Source organism: Rutilus rutilus, assembly GCF_951802725.1.
Source record: "Rutilus rutilus genome assembly, chromosome: 22".
NCBI classification, from domain to species: domain Eukaryota; kingdom Metazoa; phylum Chordata; class Actinopteri; order Cypriniformes; family Leuciscidae; genus Rutilus; species Rutilus rutilus.
Genome location: NC_140227.1, coordinates 15,684,937 through 15,704,194, shown reverse-complemented (window position 1 = coordinate 15,704,194; position 19,258 = coordinate 15,684,937). Strand labels below are relative to the sequence as shown.

The following is a 19,258-nucleotide window of genomic DNA, read 5'->3' as shown; positions in this document are numbered from 1 at the left end:
GTGATAAACATTGAAAAAGCTAATTGAGGATACCACAATATGGACATGCAAAAGTTGAACAAAGTTGTTTTTCCATTTTTTTCAGGAACTTGTCCTATAATAACCTGACGAAGCTGTCTGAGGGTAGTTTTGCCAAGCTGGTGAATTTGAACTCGCTGCGTTTGGGACACAATTCCATCATTCACATCACGGAGGGAGCGTTCAGAGGCCTTAGTTCCCTACGTACGCTGTAAGTGTTCTTACCCTGTGAGGAAACCTCTGGAATCCAGAACTAAGACTAATCCTGCATGTGAAAAACACTTGATGGTGTCAAAGCTGTGGCACAGTGGTTTGGAAGTCTACATGCCAACCATTATGCCACTGCTCTGTCACACTGAGTCACGGTGCTCATATGGGGGAAGCAGGTTCAAGTCCGTTCTGCCCTGATCACATTCCTCTTTTTTTCTACCCAGTCTTTAAATAAAAAAATAAAATGGTAAAATGAATGGTAACAAAAACAGTAAATAAAATAAAGAAAAATTATACAATAGTAAAGAAAACCAGATAAAATATAATAAAAAATAGTAAAAATATACTTAGAAATAAGAGTCTTGCCTGTCAAAAAATTATTAAAAAAAATGCCTACATATGCACTTGTGTCAGTAACACACCTTCCCCATTGAAATCAATCGTTCTAGACAGTGTTTCCCTTCATGAAATGGTTACACAAAACAGTCTTAGTTTCTAAATGAATTAAACCTGTGGCAGAAAAACGTGTTGATTGATTTAGTGGCATTTGCTAAAGTAGCCGTTAGCCATTAAGTCTGGTGAGAAAACCTTCTGGTTTCTTTTCCTCTTTGTTTCCTTGTTGGTTCCCACCAAAGTTGGATGCACATGTGCACCCTGCTCAAGGCCTCCTAGTTGAGGCAACCTCTTTTTTTTTCCCCTGCACAGTGAAAGGCATTATGGGAGACCAACTCTCCGGCCTGACTTCTATAGACACACAAAGTCTCAACCGCCACTTCATGCCCCCCTCTTTCAGTGTCTCAAAAGAGAAAAGAGAGAAGAATTCTGTCTTTACTTTCTTAGTTGAAGGCTTTTTCACAGTAGGGTGACAAGCCAAGGCACAACACGGCCCTCAGCGCTGCTGGCAGTGGGCAGAGTGTGGGGGGAAGGGACCTGTGAAGTGCGATTGTGAGGGCCTCTGTTTTCTTTTGTTCCGTCCTTCCTTTATGTCTTACTTGCTTGATTTCCTTTATATCGTTCTCTCTCTCTCTCCCTCACTCGCTCTCTGAGCCAGTTCTAATCTAATCATGGCCTTAGTGCCTTGCTTGGGCTCCCGTTGAAAAGAAGCAGGGGAGGTTTTAATTGGTGCGCGCTTCTGGCCGGGCGAGAGAAGGCCTGGTCGGGTGTGAGAGACCAGAACCGGACCGTCTTTGAGCCGAGGTGGTGGGGGTCAGGCCTGGGGGCCTCCGCCCTTACTGTCATTAACAAGCCAGGGTCCATTCACAAGCAGCCAGCCAGAAAGAATAGGAAATTGGCAGCCGAGCCCAGGCATGGAGGGAAAGTAACAGAAAGAGCCAAGGGGGCGGTTGTCAGCCTGGAGGGAACTGGCTCAATTCCTTCACCCTCTCACCTCAAAAAGACATTTATTCTTTTTCAACGACAACAATCTTTTTTTAATAGCATAGAAACGCAGGGGACCCCCTTACAAAAATGGCATCAGATGGTAATTCCATGGTATTATGAGATGATTACTATTCATAAACAATAGTACTTCAAAGAATACCATTAAAAGTCCACCAAAACATTGTAAAGGTGCGATCACCAGTGTAACAATGTATGAAGCACAGCTCACACAGAATTCACTTTCAAACCAAGCAACTTTCTGTTGGTCAATGTGGCGCATTTGCAAATTTATAATACAAAATCTATGCAGTTAAATCATACTCCCTCGCGTGACATTCCTGATTGCGTGGATTCCTATTGAAATGACTGGATTTCACCCACGAAAATTCACAGAACAACAGTACATGTGACCTCATCTTATACCATCTAAAGCCCAAAGTATACATGAGTTTTGATGCGAATGCTTGGCGTATGCGTATAGCCAAGCGCACAGCCTTTCAATGTATACTTCATTTGAGAGCTTGGCGAACACATTCGCACTAGAAAGTTTCATTCTTGTTTAGTGTCTGCGATGTGAGAATCTCATTATCCCCTCATACAAACAGCCATCTATTGTTTGTAGCAGTCGCTTGCAAAAGCTGTATACTTTGGGCTTTAAGTCACAAGTTTCAGTGAAAAATGTGTTCAAAAGCATGATTATTTAAATTAGAAGAACAGGCCAGCCACGTCCGTCATGTTTAGAGATTTTCATCAGAAAGTTAGGTCTTGTAGGCAGGCCGCTGGCACCGTCCAGGCTTGTTTGAGATTCGTCTGAAGCTGTTTTATGCGTGTGCCCATGTGCCTTTACCTGCCAACATGGTTGGTGCGGTGACTGATTCAAACGGCTGTCAGAGTGAGTATATGTGTGCAACTGTGTGAAAGAGTTGTGTTTGTGCAAGACGCTTTCAGCTGTCATGCATTATTCATGCATTGGCCTGTGCGTTGCTGCGCTCCTTAATGTCACAATTCACAAAGAAAAGAATGTGCTTGGTTGGCAGAAGGAAAGAGAGGGAGAGAAAACAAGAAAGAGAGTGTTGTTGGACGTTCTTGTTTTTAACCAGGTGTCCAGGGCAGCTTGTGCCACTGCTGAACATCTGTCAGCGGTTTATGGACGAGGAATTGACCCTCCGCTAAGCACCGCCTTAAAAACATTACTGACCAATCCTACCTCATTTTGCTCTACAGAAATGATTGAAAAAAAAAATGCTCAAACACTCATTGTGTTATTTTATATATATCGTCGCTGCCCGATGAAACTCACGTATGTCCAAAACGGTTACTTTTCAGGAAGTGAAAAAAACACCATAATTTCAAAAGCAGTTGAACGTAGCGTTGTCATACTTGGTACGGCATCTTTAAATGTAACCATATTCTTGCCCGTGTAATGATATAGTCCACATTTGACCAAAATCGAGTTTAAATGGACATACGTGCATATTTTACTGTAACGGTGGTCAATACGCGTTCTTCCGATCATTAGAATGGCCAAGTCGCGTTTCATATTGACAGATGAATAGGCTACGCTCAGTTTATTAAATACGTCTCAGTTTAAATGTCTCTTGCAAACTTCATATGATATATGAAGGGACAATGAATAAATACACTCATTGCTGACCAGCCTATAGGCGAACTAGGCAATTGCCTAGAGCGGCACTTTTGTAAGGGCAGCAAAATGTGTGTCAATGCCAACCGGGAATGAACAATTCACAAAATAGGCTAGGCTATGATAATCATACATAATCAGAGAGTAGCCTTTTTCTTTTCGTTTTGAATTATTTCGTTTAAAGAATTTTCAAGCTTTGTGTATTGGATGTCATTCTCATGTCTGTGTGAGGCATACACTGAGTTTCGTTAAGTTAGGATGTGATGCGCTTAACGTGCAATGCAAGTGACCGCGCGGGCGCCTCCATGATTATATTGTCTGCTATATATTTGCTGCTTATATATTAAATCCACTACAGGCAATTGGCTGATGAAAAATTTATTAAAAATAAGATACAATTTATACAAAACGAAATTCACTTTCAAAATTCACAAAACAAAACTTGATGAAGTGGTCAAAATCATGTCTGACCCGTCTCAAATGTGGCATCATATTACTCGTGCTGTTCACTTTTCATACTTTCAACAGTATAGTAGTAGACCTACAGACTCTATTTGTACAAATTGCTGCACATTCATTTAATTCTGAATTTTGCACAAACAAGTTGAAAGGCTTCAAATCAAGTTCACGGATAATTGTGCGTGCATTTATTAATCATGATACTAAAATCATAACAAAGTAGGCTATGCTATGTACAAAAAAAACAGCCATTTCTGTTTTTTTTCTTTTAAACAAACAAAAAAACAAACAAGCTGCACCCTTTTTTTTTACATTTCATCTTTCATTCCGAAATAGAATAATGAATGAACGAAAAAGTACACGGACCCAACATGGCTATAGTCTTTTTAGCCGTTATCAATCTAAATTAATCTCGTTTTTAATTTAACTTAATTTTATTTTTCTTTATTTAAATTTCGTTTTTCTTTATTTAAATTTCGGGTTTTTCTTTATTTAATTTTCGTTTTTTCTTTATTTAAATGTCATTTTTATTTATTTAAATTTCGTTTTTTCTTTATTAGGCTAAATTTCATTTTTTCTTTTTTTTAAATTTAGTTTTTTTCTTTATTTAAATTATGTTTTTCTTTATTTAAAATTCGTTATTCTTTATTTAAATCTACCCTTTACTGTGTCAGTAATTTATTAGTCAGAAAAATATTAGACTATAGTATTGCTTAAGTTAACAGACCCGTGCGTTAACATCTCCACAATAAACAGTGACAATTACTTCGTCTAGACCATTTACCGGTAAATAACAGTTGTGAATATATTGCGAATATATAATGAACTTGAACAGTTGTCAAAAACAAACGTTTGCTGATACTTTACCTCACAGAATTATTCGGCTATCCAATGCGGAGCTTCCAGAGACGCTTAGACCGGCGAGATGCCTCCACAGAGCGGGAGATACGCGGCGTGATTGACAGCTTTGACACCAAATGGATATACGTGGAAATCAGATGACATGATTTCACAACTTTTCATTGGTCATTTAGATATGTGAAGCATACTGTATATGGAAATGAACCTGGACATTCTATCCGTCGAAAAATCTCAAAATCGGCAAAATGGACATACGCGGTTTTCATCGGACAGCGACGATATATAAAATAAGTTGAAAATAAAATGTAATAATTTTTTATTAACATTTAAAGTAAATGTAAAATGCATTTATTTTATTCCATAAAATTTCATTCCATCTCACAAAAGAATATTTTCCAAAGAATATATATTTATCCAATTTATGAACATATTTAATAAAAAAATCACTGTTCATGGAAGTTTCCAGTACATTTCGGGGAAGATCTAAACTTAAACGGTAGCAACCAAGGTGGGCGGAGCTTAGCAAATGTAAATTGTTCCATATTCTCTGTCTCTCCTTACTAATCTTTTTTTTTTTTTTTTTCTCTGCAGGGAGTTGGATCACAATGACATCTCTGGCACTATAGAGGACACCAATGGGGCCTTCACTGGCCTCGAAAACCTCAACACGCTGTGAGTGTTATGCTCTTTCCTTTCCCTCTGCACTTACATTTTTGGACATTCTTAAACCAGTTGCAACCATTACAATTGAAATCCCTAATATCCTGTTCCACAATAAACATCAAATTGCATAGTAGGAAATCAGCATAGCCACACTTTTCCAAGAAAATGTCATGTTTATTGACTCAAAAAGAAGAGGAAGCGCAGGTAACCTCAACCCGCATCTTGCACGAGGCTCATATTTGATGCAGTGCAGATTTGGGAAGGGAAGTCTTAGTGGTGGAGGTCATTTGAGTTTGAGTGCTGGAGCGAACGCTATTCATCATTGACCGATAGGAGATGAGCTCTTGGCTTTGCTGTTGTGATGGAATCAGCGAGGGCATAAAAAGGGAGGCAGGCGGAGGAGGGGGTGTGCTCACACACATCAAACGCACCGATCTGCGCCTTTTGTTATGGGAGCGGAGGTTCGCAAATCTGCGGAAGCCGCCTGTTGATGCTCATCCCTCGCCAAATCCTGACAGCCACCCTGCCAGAAACCCTATTCACCCAGCCTGGGAATATGTGAGTGAGAATTAGAGATCGATGCGCACAACATTAAAGTCGTTTCCATTGTTTTCTTACCACAATACGGGGTTCTATAGTAAATGCCAATACCATTTCTATAGTAAATGAGAGAATGACTCAAGTTTTAGTGGATTTTAGGTACAATTTTGAACTTTTTCTTTGATAATTTTCTTGTGAATCATTTGTACGCTCCAAATATTCGCACACAGATTCCGTGTGTGACCCTGCCCATGATGTCAACGGATCCAGTTAGAATCTATTTCAATGGTTTCTATTTGGAATACTAGAGCTTTTGAATGATAGGGTTGGTAAGGAAGCCCAGGACTCGAGGCTGCCCAGAGGATGACCTGCAGATGGGTGGTTGCTTCAGGAATGGTGGGGGGGCCTGAGGAGATGAGTGGAGGTGATGTCTTAGTCTTTCAGGAGATGACAGATGCTGTCGCACACACACAGACCATCAGGCCGCTGACAGACACGGCAGAGGCTGGGTTTTCTGGGCACATATTTAATAAACTAGGCGACTCATGAAACTTTACTATAGCCGTGAGATTTTGTTTTTCATTTTTGACAATTAAATGAATGCTTTATTTAATAAAGAGCCATTTTTGAGTGGCTCTTTAATATGATTAAAAAAAATATTTTGACACATTTATAATGACATAATTTCTTAGTTTTATAAAGTATAAAAATGTACATTCCATTATATTATTTGGTAACACTTTATAATAAGGTTTAATTTGTTCATATTAGTTAACTATGTTAGTTAACATGCACTAACAATGAATAATACTTCTAAAGCATTTCTTAATCTTAATGTTAATTTCAATTTCAATTTCAATTTATTTAGTGAACAGTTGCGTTTTTAATAACTATTAATAAATATTGTAACAAATTTATTGCACGTTGATAGTTACAATAGTTAATGCATTAACTAATGTTAACTAATGGGACCTTATTGTAAATTATTTTCACCTTTTTTATTTTTTTTATTGGTATCCATCAATATTAATTCTGCATGTTCCTATTGTATAAATTTCCCCTATTTTTACATTTAGAATTTCTTTGCTGTCATTATTGATGTTTATAATCGCTTATAATTTAATAACAATTGTAATCTTTAGCAAATCTCAAAATCAATGTGAAAAATCTACTGGTCTAACGAATCTAACATTACTATGTTGGGATTAAAAATTTGTTTATTTTTTACTTTTTATTTATTTTTAATTTCCGATAAAATATAGATTGAAAAAAAAAGATTTTTAACATTGGTAATTTATTGGTTATCAGCCATAACATGAAAATAATGATCGGACTATCATTATCAGCCGGAATTTTAATATGGGTGCATCTCTACCTTTTCTCTGCTGCTGTGAAGGTCATGTTTATCGCAGCAAGCAACAGCCCTAGACGCGTCTCAAGATTGTGAGCCAATATCCGCCCATCCAAGGTCAGGAAGATCATCCCCTGATTGAAACGACAACATTGTCAGGTGTCAAATCTGGTTTATATGAAGGAGGTGCTGGCTTTCACGGTGCTGACTGAGGAGTCTCGAGCCCTCTTGGACAGGAAGTGCACTGATCAGGGGCTTGATTTTGGTCCAACATGCTTAAGAATGGAAATCGTGTCATCTGGGTTGGGGGTTACATCCCCGAAGGAGCCCGTGCCTCTTCGCCGTCCCGCGGTGCGTGTGTGTGTGTACGGCTGCTTTTGAAGAGTGAGCAGGATTAGCCCCTACAAGGGGTTTGAACCATAGCCTTGACAAGGCCACTTTTATTACTTTACAAGCCGTGTCGTCCTCCAACCACTGAAGCTCGTTTTCATGTGACCTCGAGCTCTGGGCTCCACCTTGTCATCGCTATTAAATTCTAATAAAGATAAAAGTACGCTTTGAAGAGCTGCGCCGGGGCCCCGATTCCTCGCCCTCCTCCTAATCTCTACACAGTTCGGATTTCCAATCCCACAATCCCCCTCTCTTATCAGATTCAGCCCAACTAATTGTGCACTCTCTTTCTCTCTCTCTTTCTCTCTTCCCACTCGTTTATCTCACCCTGCGTGTCTGGAAACGGCAGGACTCTGTTTGGAAACAAGATCAAGTCGGTGGCCAAGAAAGCCTTCTCGGGCCTGGAGGCTCTGGAGCACCTGTGAGTATCCCACAATGCCGTTCTGCTCTTACTGCCAAAAGTAAATGCTTAAGAGGGCTGCTAGCAATTTAATAGTGTCTTTGTAAAAGGAGAGGACGGGGTGGTTTGCAAGGCCAGCTGGTCTTGTCTCGTTAGAGCCAGCTTTAACTTGCACAGGAACACAGTTATGGAGCATATGGTCAGTTTCGTAGAAGAAATGGAATTTTTAAGCATTTCTGCAGACGCTGTAACTCCACATCTGATATTAGGGTCTTTCCACCTTGTTCCGAGTTATCCCGTATAAAAATAGGCTACAGATTTGCATGCGAGTGCAGCAGCTGTATGTGAACATTCCCATGTCCTCTTTTCGTCACGCCTGAGAGCTGTTTAATCTCTCAACAGGAACTTGGGGGAAAATGCCATCCGCTCCATCCAACCCGAGGCATTCAGTAAGATGAAGAACCTGCGTTACCTGTGAGTCCCATTAAACACGCGCTGCTTTTCACACGCACAGCCACTCATCCGGTTAGAATGTTTCTCAACATCATGAATGTTTGGCTGACAGTTAACAGTCAAATTATCGCGATTAATACACATGCACGCACATACAAGTCATGATGAAATGTTTAGTTTCCTTTTAAGGAAATCATAGAATGCCATCACTAATGACAATTTAAATTTAAAATATTTATTTTAAGGATGCATTCAATTGATCGAAAGTGACAGTAAAACATCAAAAATGTTTCCACAAAAATATTAAGCAGCACAATTGTTTTCAACATTAATGATAATAAGAAATGTTTCTTGTGCATCAAATCAACATATTAGAATGATTTCTAAAAGGATCATGTGATGCTGAAAATTCATCTTTGACATCACAGGAATAAATTACATTTTAAGACATTGAAATGGAAAACCGTTTATTGCCATTGTAATAATATTTCACAATATTACTGTATTTTTGAACAAATAAAATGCAGCCTTTGTGACTTCAAAAAATCTTACCCAACCCAAAGCTTTGAACAGAATATTGTTTTTGAAATACCGTTCTTAAACATATTTCAGTCTGAAATTTTTCATAACTTTATTTATACATATTTACTTTCAAATATTTGACATTATGCTTATATTAAATTAGCCATTTTTTTTGGATGCTACTATGTGACGACGTGAAAGTGCACAATAATTCAATTCTGTCAAATCATCTCCATCAGGCTGAGGCTCTTTCTTTCGTTCCCTCTTTCTGCAGTTATATTCAGAGTGATAGTTTTCTGTGCGACTGCCAGCTGGACTGGTTTCCGGAGTGGCTGGTAACACGAGGGCTGCAGCCTGGCGTTAAGGCCACATGTGCCCACCCAGAGAACTTAAAGGGCATCAGCATCTACCAGGCTCCACCACAGAGCTTTGTTTGTCGTAAGCAGTGCTATATCCTACATCCATAGTCTATTACAAACAAACAAGTCACAAAAAAGAAAGAACTTAATCTTGAGATGTGTTAAAATGTGTCTATGCATTGACTTCCTTCCAGATGATCTTCCCAAACCCAAGATCACAGTCCACCCTGTGACCACGGCAGCAGTATTGGGCAAAGATGTGCGTCTGACCTGCACGGCTGCCAGCAGCAGCAGCTCACCCATGACCTTCACCTGGCGCAAGGACCAGGAGACGCTACGCCAAGCCGAGGTGGAGAACTTCGCCCATGTGCGGGCCAGTGACGGAGGGGTGATGGAGTACACCACTATCCTCCACCTCCGGCACGTCACCTTCAACCATGAGGGCCGCTACCAGTGCATCATCAGTAACCACTTCGGCTCTTCCTACTCTAACAAGGCCCGCGTCACTGTAAACGGTACATTTAACACACCTAAACTACATAGCTGTACTTTTCAGTTTGACCATCAGTCATACTGTTTGCACAAAATGCCCATCATGCAAAGATCCTTTGTTCTAGTGGAAGCATTTAATTGTCAAACAAATAATAAAAAGCTTTTTAAATGTCAGTGTATGCTCAACAAAAAATTAAATATATCATCTCTTTAAAGGCTTGAAATATGTGTTTAATAATACATATTATACATTTTATAAATATTTTGGGGTCTAGTTTAGTTCAGTTTCATTTGTAATAATGGATTTTTCCAAACCCTGGATATTATATATTATTTTAGTAATAAATTATGAATTAAAGTTGTTGCTGAAATATATATTTATATTAATGTACATAATATTTACGTAATATTATACATACTTATATAATATTATATATTATGTTTATATCATTTATCATTTAAATATGTATATAATATACATGCTTATACATATCTAATATAATAATGTTTATATATTTAAACAGTACTTTATACATACATTTATAATTTTAAGTCTGAAATTCTTCACTTTTAAAGGCAATTTTAAATAATTCTTTCAACGCACAAATCACACCAGTTCCCATCATGCACCATTTTCTCAGAGCTTTTCTTTCAGTGAAAGCATAGTTTGAATTGTACCAGCAAAATTGGGTTTGAACATTCAGACCAAACTGTGCCGCTAGAATTCAGGAACTTTTTAGCTTCTCTGCTGCTAGCGGTACACTTGGATTACATGCCTTGTCAGTTGGAGCAACAGATGCAAATTGATTGTCCTGAGGCATTTTTTGGTTTCATGCCCGTCCAAATCAAGCCATTTCCCATCACCAATCGAGTTAGTCACAGCTATGAATGCTGGGCTTGTTTGGTGCTGATGCAGCAACATTATGTGAATAATCCTTGCTAGAGCTAATTTCCCTTTGCTTTTCTATGCGCACAGTGCTGCCTTCATTCGTCAAGACCCCACGAGACATCACGATCCGCACGGGCACGAAGGCGCGGTTGGAGTGCGCGGCCGAAGGGCATCCGACTCCCCAGGTGGCGTGGCAGAAAGATGGTGGTACGGATTTCCCTGCCGCCCGAGAGCGCCGCATGCGTGTGATGCCTGATGACGATGTCTTCTTCATCATGGACGTGAAGCCTGAGGATATGGGAGTGTACAGCTGCACAGCCAAAAACACGGCGGGCATGATCTCCGCCAATGTCACTCTAACAGTGCTAGGTAAGGTCATTTTTGTAATATTTACATTATGGAATTCAGATTTGTTTATTAAGCTGTTGGAGTTTAGCTAACTGCTGCTTAGTTATGTAGGAATGTTTTATTTCTTTCCCCGTCTGAAGCAGCTGGGCTTTATGTGCTGGTTGAAGGTGAAAGGTCAGGAAAGAGGTCACAGGCAGTAGAGGAAGTGCTGAGGGCTCTCATAGTGGTATTTTTGAGTGTTTCTGAGCTCTCGACTGAGTAATTGCTAGGCAGAAACAGTCAAGTACTCATTTTACTGTGGACATTATATGTTATAATCGACCTAAACTGCGCTTTGTTTTTGATTCACTAAAAAGAATTGGCTTTGGGAGTCAATCGTTTCATGAATAGGAGTGCATACTGCTCACACTGAAAAAAAAAACAGTTCACAAGAGTCATTCATTTGGAAATAAGACAACACTGGCGATGTATGTTTTTGATTCACTAAAAATAATTGACTCGAGAGTCAATCGTTTCATGAATCAGATTGCATACTGCTCGCAATGGAAAAGTCATTCATTTGGAAACAAGACTACACTGGTGATGTATGTCTTTGATTCACTAAAAAGCACAAGTTCATAAGAGCCATTTGTTCAGGAATTGGAATACACTTGGTCACATGCTTTTCATTCTCTTAAAACGAATCAGTTCATAAGCATCATTCATTTGGAAATCTGACTATAGGGGTCCTGGTCCCACTGTATATTTTTGATTCATTACTCATTCATTCATTTATCCAGAAATTTGACAATGCTGATTCTGCTTTGTTTTTTTGCTCACTGAAAATAACCAGTTCATATGAATCATTTGTTCAAAAATCAGTCTAGAGTGGGTCCTGCTGTATTATTGATTCACAAAAAAACGAATTCGTGGAGTCATTTGTTCAGAAATCAGACTCCTTTTTTTTTTTTTTTTTTTTTTATATGGAACTGACATCCATAATGTAAGATTTAAAATGTACATTTTCCAAAAAGACTTATCTTGTACCGTAAGGAGAGTGTTTTTTGTCCAATACAATTACGATTCGCAGCTGTGACATGAACTAAACCCCAATGTCGAGCCATTTAAGGAATTTTAAGTACTTGGGCAAATTTACTCATGTCCGTGTGTAATTCAATAACTATTCCCCGTAATCTTTCTGCAGAGACCCCTCATCTGGCACAGGAAATGGAGGATAGAAATGTGGTGGTGGGCGAAACTGTTGCGCTGCAGTGCAAGGCTTTAGGCAGCCCACCTCCTCGCATCACCTGGCTAAAGGGGGAGGAGCCTCTTCGTCCCAGCGACCGTCACCACTTCACTCCAGGGAATCAGCTCTTGGTGATCAGCACCACCACCTTTGAGGACGCAGGACGCTACACGTGTGTCATGTCCAACACCCTCGGCACAGAGCGAGCTCACTGCCAGCTCAGTGTTTACCAGCGATACGAGGACTGCGCGCCTTTTACAAGCCCCAGCACTGTTACTGTTGGAATCATTGTCATAGCTGTGGTGACCAGTATTGTGGTGACATCACTAGTTTGGGTGTGTATTATCTACCAGACGAGGAAGAAGAGCGAGGAGTGCAGTGTAAACACAGGTGCGTATATTCACATAGATTTGGCTCAGAATGGTTTTGTTTTTACATCACAAGACTTTTATTTTAAACCTTTGCTCTTGCCTTTTATAGACGAGACAATTGTCCCTCCTGATGTCCCCAGTTACCTGTCCTCTCAGGGCACTTTATCAGAGAGACAGGATGTGTGTATACGAGTGGAGTCCAATGGCGGCTCTCAATCCAACGGACACATAGAAAACAATGGTACGGTATCTTCTGACCTTTTCCAAGCGAATTTTGAGAGAGAAAAACCTGTGGAATACATTTCAACTACGCAAAATGTGTTAAATGTAGAGTAATGACAATGGTAATATATTCTACTTGGCAGCTTAAATTATGATCAGTTCAGTCAAAAATATGTAGAACTTTAGGAATGTATTCTTCGGAAATTTGCTAAACTTTCTGCGGGATTCTATTATTGCAGATTCCATTTGGGATTCTAGCTTTATGGCTAAAACATACAATCACAGTGTTTACGAAATTCAAAAAGTCATACACATGTTCATATCATATAGTCATTTAATACAGGATTCTCAAGGAATTTTAAAAGCAAGTTGTAGAAATGTATTAGATCTGGAAAAATCATGGAAATTTTCATGTCTAAAATATTATTGACTAGAAATTTGTTCTTGTCAATGTAGTTTCTATTAAAATTAGGCCGTGTGTCCACCAAAGCGTTTTTTCACGCGGCTGGCGTGTTTTTTCAATTGTTTTCAATGGGAGCGCTGCGTTTTTAAAACGCCATGAGCGTAACGAGGCGCTGAGTTTTCAGCGTTTTTTACAAGTCGAGAGTTGAAGAATGTTCAACTTCGGGTAAAACGCAGCGCTTATCACTGTCACTTTTTACCCAACCGTCCAATCACAGTGGAGGAGGGGCGGGACTAATATCACACCGCCCAACCGCCACATTCTGCTTGTACAACGTAAACAGATGACAACAAGAAGCATAATAACTGAACAAAATCATTTAAAACAAGAGCCAGAGAAAATACATTACATTCAGGGGTGCAAACAGCGCGCTTTTCGGCGCCTCCCGCTTTTTTCACGTCAGTTTGGGTGACTTGTGTGAATCGTGCAGATCCAAAGAGTTTTTTTTAAGGAGGGGGGAGGGGGGTGGTTTGAGAGGGTCTGATTATAATTTAACCAACAGTAATTCTGGATTGCGTCCACCAACAAGTAAATAGGAAATAAGCGAATCAGAACACTGCGCGCCAAACCAGCAGTATGTGCGCAAGCGTGAACCACTAGTGTTTCTGTCTCACTCTGGATCTGCCACTGCATCACATTTCTCTCTGCGTGGCGTGGAGTGTCCGTTTTTATGTCGGCTCTCATCATGTTAACTGGTTAGAGCTTGTGTTAGAGCACAATACCTGCGTGACACACACACTTCTCGAGCCGCGCCGAAACCGCGTGCTAGAAATAGAACCGCAACCGACGCCTATTTTTCACGCGACACGCAAGAGTGTTGGAAGTTTTCAGACAAAATAGAAGGCGCAAATACATATTAATAAATTACATTTTGATGCTTGAAAGTCTCTCGGTTTTGACAAATGCATATATAATTGTAATTTAAAAAATAGGCCTAATTATCGATTTTCAAATATTGCCCCTGTCAATAGGCCTACAGAACGAAATATTCTGTAGCCTATTTTGCCGTCAATACTGCCGACGTTGTCTTTGCTGTATCAGGCTATATATATTATGTTTAACATCCAAATGTAGATGGTCTGTCGGCGCACAGAGCCACGCAGTCGCAGACAGCACGTGAAGTTCGTGAACACCGAATTACCTTTTCTTTCTTTTCTATTTGTGTTTGAACAGACATGTGCACGAAAAAATAAGCCAGTGTCCGTCTCACTCTCAACGAGTTTCCCCGTAAACGCAGTCAAAATAAAACGGATGCGTGTCATTACCGGTATTAGATACGTGCATTCGTCTTAAAGGGACAGCACCCAATATACCTGCAGCTGTTTGTGTCACCAAAGTTAATCAAACAACAAAAGAGAAAGAGAAAAATCACGTTTTGTCAAAAGATAAACTGTATTAATACTTAATACAGTTAATTTACCTGAAAAACATAAAGCACTGCTTTATTTCTTGTGTATTTGTGTTTTATTGTATTTATATTTGTATTTTGTTTATTAGTTTATATGCAGATGCACTAGGCCTACCCTACACAATTACCCCAATCATCCTAGAATTATTAATTCTTTACAAAAAGAGCTATTCAAATCATCAGGTGAAATTGTTTTCAGGAAGTAGCAGTAAAGCAAGAAGAAGTGCAAGATAGTTTTTCTAAATTTCATTTTACTCTATGTGCCTATAGGGGTGGGTTGGGGATGGTGGCAATGTAGTATCGCCGCGGGACGAGGGCTTCGATTACCTCTCTCTTTTTTGACCATACATGTGTTTGCACCCCTGTACATTGTATTGACATTTTAATATAGAATCAACACAGAAACAAAATATGTGTGAAATGAGATACTAGTAACATTTTCGCAGATATTCCGTATCATAACAAGCAAAGTGTCTCAACTGAAAAAAACGCACAGCTAGGCGTTTTCAGCAGGCTAAAATCGCTTTGGTGGACACACGGCCTTAGGGTAGAAAATGTAGTGCGGGGTTGATTGGATTGTGAGATGTGGGTGGTGCACTCAAAAATGAATGCGAGCTTGAAGTGGATTGTAAGAAAGGGGCGGGGTTTAAGCGACTAAATTATTTTAAAAAAGTCCTGCATGTGTCACTAGAGAGGTGTTCCGGTGATAAAGTTGATTAAACCGTACAAGGTAAAAAATTCAAAAAACCTTATGCATTGATGATTAGTTCACAATAAGATCTATAACCTTCATTTACAAAATAGATGATTTTTTTTTTTTTTATGTGTCCGTTTAAATGATCTTCGCATAACATCATATGTTAACAAGCTTCTCTCGCTTCAGGCTATGATGTGTGTACAGACTGCCTGGAAAACGGTACAAGTTACTCCAAACACTGCAACTTCCTCCCTCATGGGATAGCGCCCCCTTCAGGCCTGGAGTATCAGCAGACACACCAGACATCAGCGTTCACCAGCCACAACACTGGTGAACCACACTGCAATGGCACACCCAACGGGGTCAGGAAAGAGTGTCAAACTCCCATCTTTCCCACCAACCACGACAGGGTGACAACATCGCCCTCATCGCACCAGTACGACCGAAAAGGTGAGAATGATGAGGGATTCGTCAATCCTTTGCTCCGTGGCTGTGTTTTAGACAGCCATAAATTTAAGAAGTCTCACTCATGTCCCATAAATCATTGCTACTGCCATCACTTAGCGAAAACAGGGTTTTTTAATGTTAGTTTTGATTGACTTCACATTGACTTATTACAGCGATAATATTTCTTGTTTTTCACAACTAGAATAGTGTTTGACCTCACTTATTTTCTAATTTCTCTTATCCTCTGTCAGGACTGTTGGTGAATCGGTCAGACACACCCTCACTTGAAGAGACCTACCATCGGCCAGTAAAGCTCCTGTCTGGGGACTGTGACATTGGGTCCGAGCTTACACAGACTCTATTACCCAACGGACACGCTCATACGCCCGATGCCTCCCTAAGCGAGAGTGAATCCTTCGGGCGGGCCAGTGACTAACACCGCACCATCACTCTTTTTTTTTTTATTGTTTTGCACTGAGAACTGCTACCTCACACTGAGGGGCACAGACAAAGCTGCCCCCGTCTATCTGAATGCAGAATAGGGGCGTCCGGAGTTTGAAGGCGAAGCTTGAGTGGGACGATGGCGTCCCATGCGAGCGTTAATGATGTATATAGATATAATCCTCCTCAGGGAGGCTTTGTTCACACTTCAGAAATGTGGCTTGCATTTGACGCATGCAAAATGTATGACAGAGTGCTATAACGTTGGGCTTTGAGCTGTACATAAGAGTTTTCATATATAAATATATGAATGTATGTATTCTAGAACTTTTACAAAAGAGTGTTTAACTCTATTCGCTGCATGGTGAGATCAGAGTGGTTATTTTATTTCTATTTCTTTACAGATCTCTCCTGCTTTTCCCAGTTTTATAAGCAGTGCCTTATTGCAAGATCAAAGAATTCACATGTTTTGTTGGGAGATGTCTGTATACTTTTCCTTTCACAAATGGGAATTTTGTCATGCACTTGAAGTTTAAATAACCCAATGATCATAATAGGCTGCCTTAAAGGAATATTCTAGGTTAAATAAGATACAGGGTTCCCATGGTCAGAAAACCTGGAAATATCAGGAACTTTCTTTTTTTATGCCTAGAAAAGTAATGGAATTTAACAAAATCTTCAAAATTCATAGAAACGATCAAATGTTTTTTTGGGGTCTGTAATATTTTTGTTTTTAGGCTTATGGTTTTAATACTTTTATTCAGCAAGGATGCTTTAAATTGATCAAAAGTGACCATAAATACATTTATAATGCTACAAAAATATATATTTCAATTAAATGCTGTTAAAAAAAAAAAAAAAAGTATCAAGGTTTCAAAATATATTAAAAGTGAAGTTAAATTGCAATTTCACAATACAGTTTTTACTGTATTTTTAATTATGTTACTGTATTTATGTGCTTTGGTATGCACTGAGACTTATATTTAAATATTTTATAACATTTTAAAAATATTACGAACCCCAAACTTTTGAATGGTAGATTAAGTTTGTCTTAATTTATATTTTTGAGGGAAAATATATTGTATTTGTGATCATTAACTGGTGTTTAACCTGGAATATTCCTTTGTCAGAATGTATGTTCTGGTCTGTGATGAAGGAAAAGCTCGGCATTGAAATTTCAGGTCCGTTATGGTACAGAAATTGCAAATATTGGCATAAGGGAAAATGTAAGCACTTTGAGGACTCTTATAACACATGAATTGAACATTTTTACAGCCTGAAATTCTGATGCAATCGAGGCTCTTCCGTTATCAGAGGTACATGCCACCAAAAGCTGCTTCACTCACCTACCTGTGGTATTTGAACCCAATTTTTAAATGTATTTGTTGACCGCCTTTTTTAACATTTGGGAAAATAACAAATGATCCAACAATTAACATTTAGAGAGATTTGTTCTAACTGACTTTTAGCTAACAAAAGCAGAATGCTGCCAAATCACGAAAGGGAAAGAGCGTCTCAAAAAAGCTACGTGTGCTGGCCTTCAGGGTCTTCCTTCAACCACACAGAATGTCTACATGTAAAGGGAAAAAAAAACGGGAATAAGTGAACCCCTCATCAGCTAATCTCTCATAGTCTCAGGACTTAAGCAACTAATGCTAAGCTACATATTGTCTTTGTTGGTTAGCCTGAGCCAAACTGGTTCATGTCAACAGCCAAGGTTTTTAGGCCAAATAGTGAAACATCTCTACTACTAAACTAGGGGGAAAAGTTTTGTAAAGTTCGATTACAGCAAATGCCAGTTTAACCCCCAAAAGTTGAAATTGACCATAGCAGTGCTTTGATACTGTGGGTAACTGGTGAATCGTGTAATCTAGCTCTGTGAAGAACCTCACTAGGTCACATCTGTTAACTCTACGGATGTGTGGGTCACACCAGATGAATTTATTGCAATGAACTCTAATCACAGCTGTTCACCCACATGGCTAAAACTGTTGAAGTGTCAAAATGACAAGTGTTTATTAAAGTCACATGTTGCTCTTTTACTCCCTCTGGTTTGTGTCTTTATTTTGATGCACTGGTTGAAAATACTTTGCATGAATAGGTTAAGTTAGTGCCCCCCCTCAAACCCCAAAACAGCTAAATCACAGAAATCTCTAACTGTGTTTGGACAGAAAGCACATGCCAGTGTAAGGTGTTTGTTGACTGGACCGGCCCACTGTTGCTTCAGTGTTGTACTTGTGCCCCAAGCCTCATGACAGGTCAGACGAACATTCACACCTGTGGACTAATCCGTCTTTCTCTGCATTCTGCTCGACTCTTGTGTGTTTTCTCAGCTAATAATAGTGAAGCAGGTAGAGCAACTAGCTTAAGCTTGGGGATCAAAGTCTAGACTCGACATGTAATGATAATCCACTGGAATAATATTGGTAACGTATTTTAACTTGTTTCCAATTAGTGCATTCATGACTGAAGCACAGGACCAGTGCAGTCATGTTGTAATACAAATAGCCAATTAATGTTTGCAAAAAAAATCTTTTTTAATCAATTCACATAGGTTTGCAAAAATGACATTTGAGTTTGAACCCGATCTGTGGTGCAACATAAGTGGAATTCAGGCTGTTAAACTCAATCTGTTGTGCACTGATGAGCAGGAATGCAAACCCCTGTGTTATGTGATCTTTTTATCCAGACACCAGGTGTCCTAGCCGTGGACTCGAGACCAGCGGTTCAAACTGGGACAGGGGGTGCGCTTCTCAGTCAGATTTGACCAACCTCCACTCATCTTGCAGTGCTGGTCCTCTTGACCTCGTCTTGCGGTTCTGGCCGTACAGTCAGGGTTTGGGTTGAGGAAACCGTCCCACACTGTTCCATGGAGAGGGTGTTTATAAAAGCGTACGGCGCACTTTCTCATATGCTCCGAGGAAAATGAAGCCTCCCATGCTGATGAACGTCACTCTGGGGATGCTGCCGGCGAACAGCCTTTAGACATGACAAAACATATAAAAGC

General features: G+C 39.5%; 2 protein-coding genes across 2 annotated transcripts in view; one reads left to right on the top strand and one right to left on the bottom strand.

Annotated features, from left to right (window-relative positions):
* The window catches only part of lrig1 (leucine-rich repeats and immunoglobulin-like domains 1), a 38,777-nt gene extending 21,793 nt beyond the window's left edge, over positions 1-16,984 (top strand). The window contains exons 8-18 of the mRNA XM_084394601.1: positions 86-229; positions 5,162-5,242; positions 7,864-7,935; positions 8,317-8,388; positions 9,164-9,327; positions 9,443-9,763; positions 10,717-10,998; positions 12,161-12,592; positions 12,683-12,814; positions 15,550-15,813; positions 16,062-16,984. Of these exons, the coding sequence (XP_084250727.1) occupies positions 86-229; positions 5,162-5,242; positions 7,864-7,935; positions 8,317-8,388; positions 9,164-9,327; positions 9,443-9,763; positions 10,717-10,998; positions 12,161-12,592; positions 12,683-12,814; positions 15,550-15,813; positions 16,062-16,246 (2,149 nt within the window). The 3' untranslated portion in view covers positions 16,247-16,984. The remainder of the gene's footprint in view (positions 1-85; positions 230-5,161; positions 5,243-7,863; positions 7,936-8,316; positions 8,389-9,163; positions 9,328-9,442; positions 9,764-10,716; positions 10,999-12,160; positions 12,593-12,682; positions 12,815-15,549; positions 15,814-16,061) is intronic.
* Positions 16,985-18,159: 1,175 nt separating this feature from the next.
* Positions 18,160-19,258, bottom strand: part of slc25a26 (solute carrier family 25 member 26) — a 57,192-nt gene continuing 56,093 nt past the window's right edge. Inside the window, exon 10 of the mRNA XM_084394603.1 lies at positions 18,160-19,230. Coding sequence (XP_084250729.1) covers positions 19,134-19,230 — 97 coding nt within the window. The 3' untranslated portion in view covers positions 18,160-19,133. The remainder of the gene's footprint in view (positions 19,231-19,258) is intronic.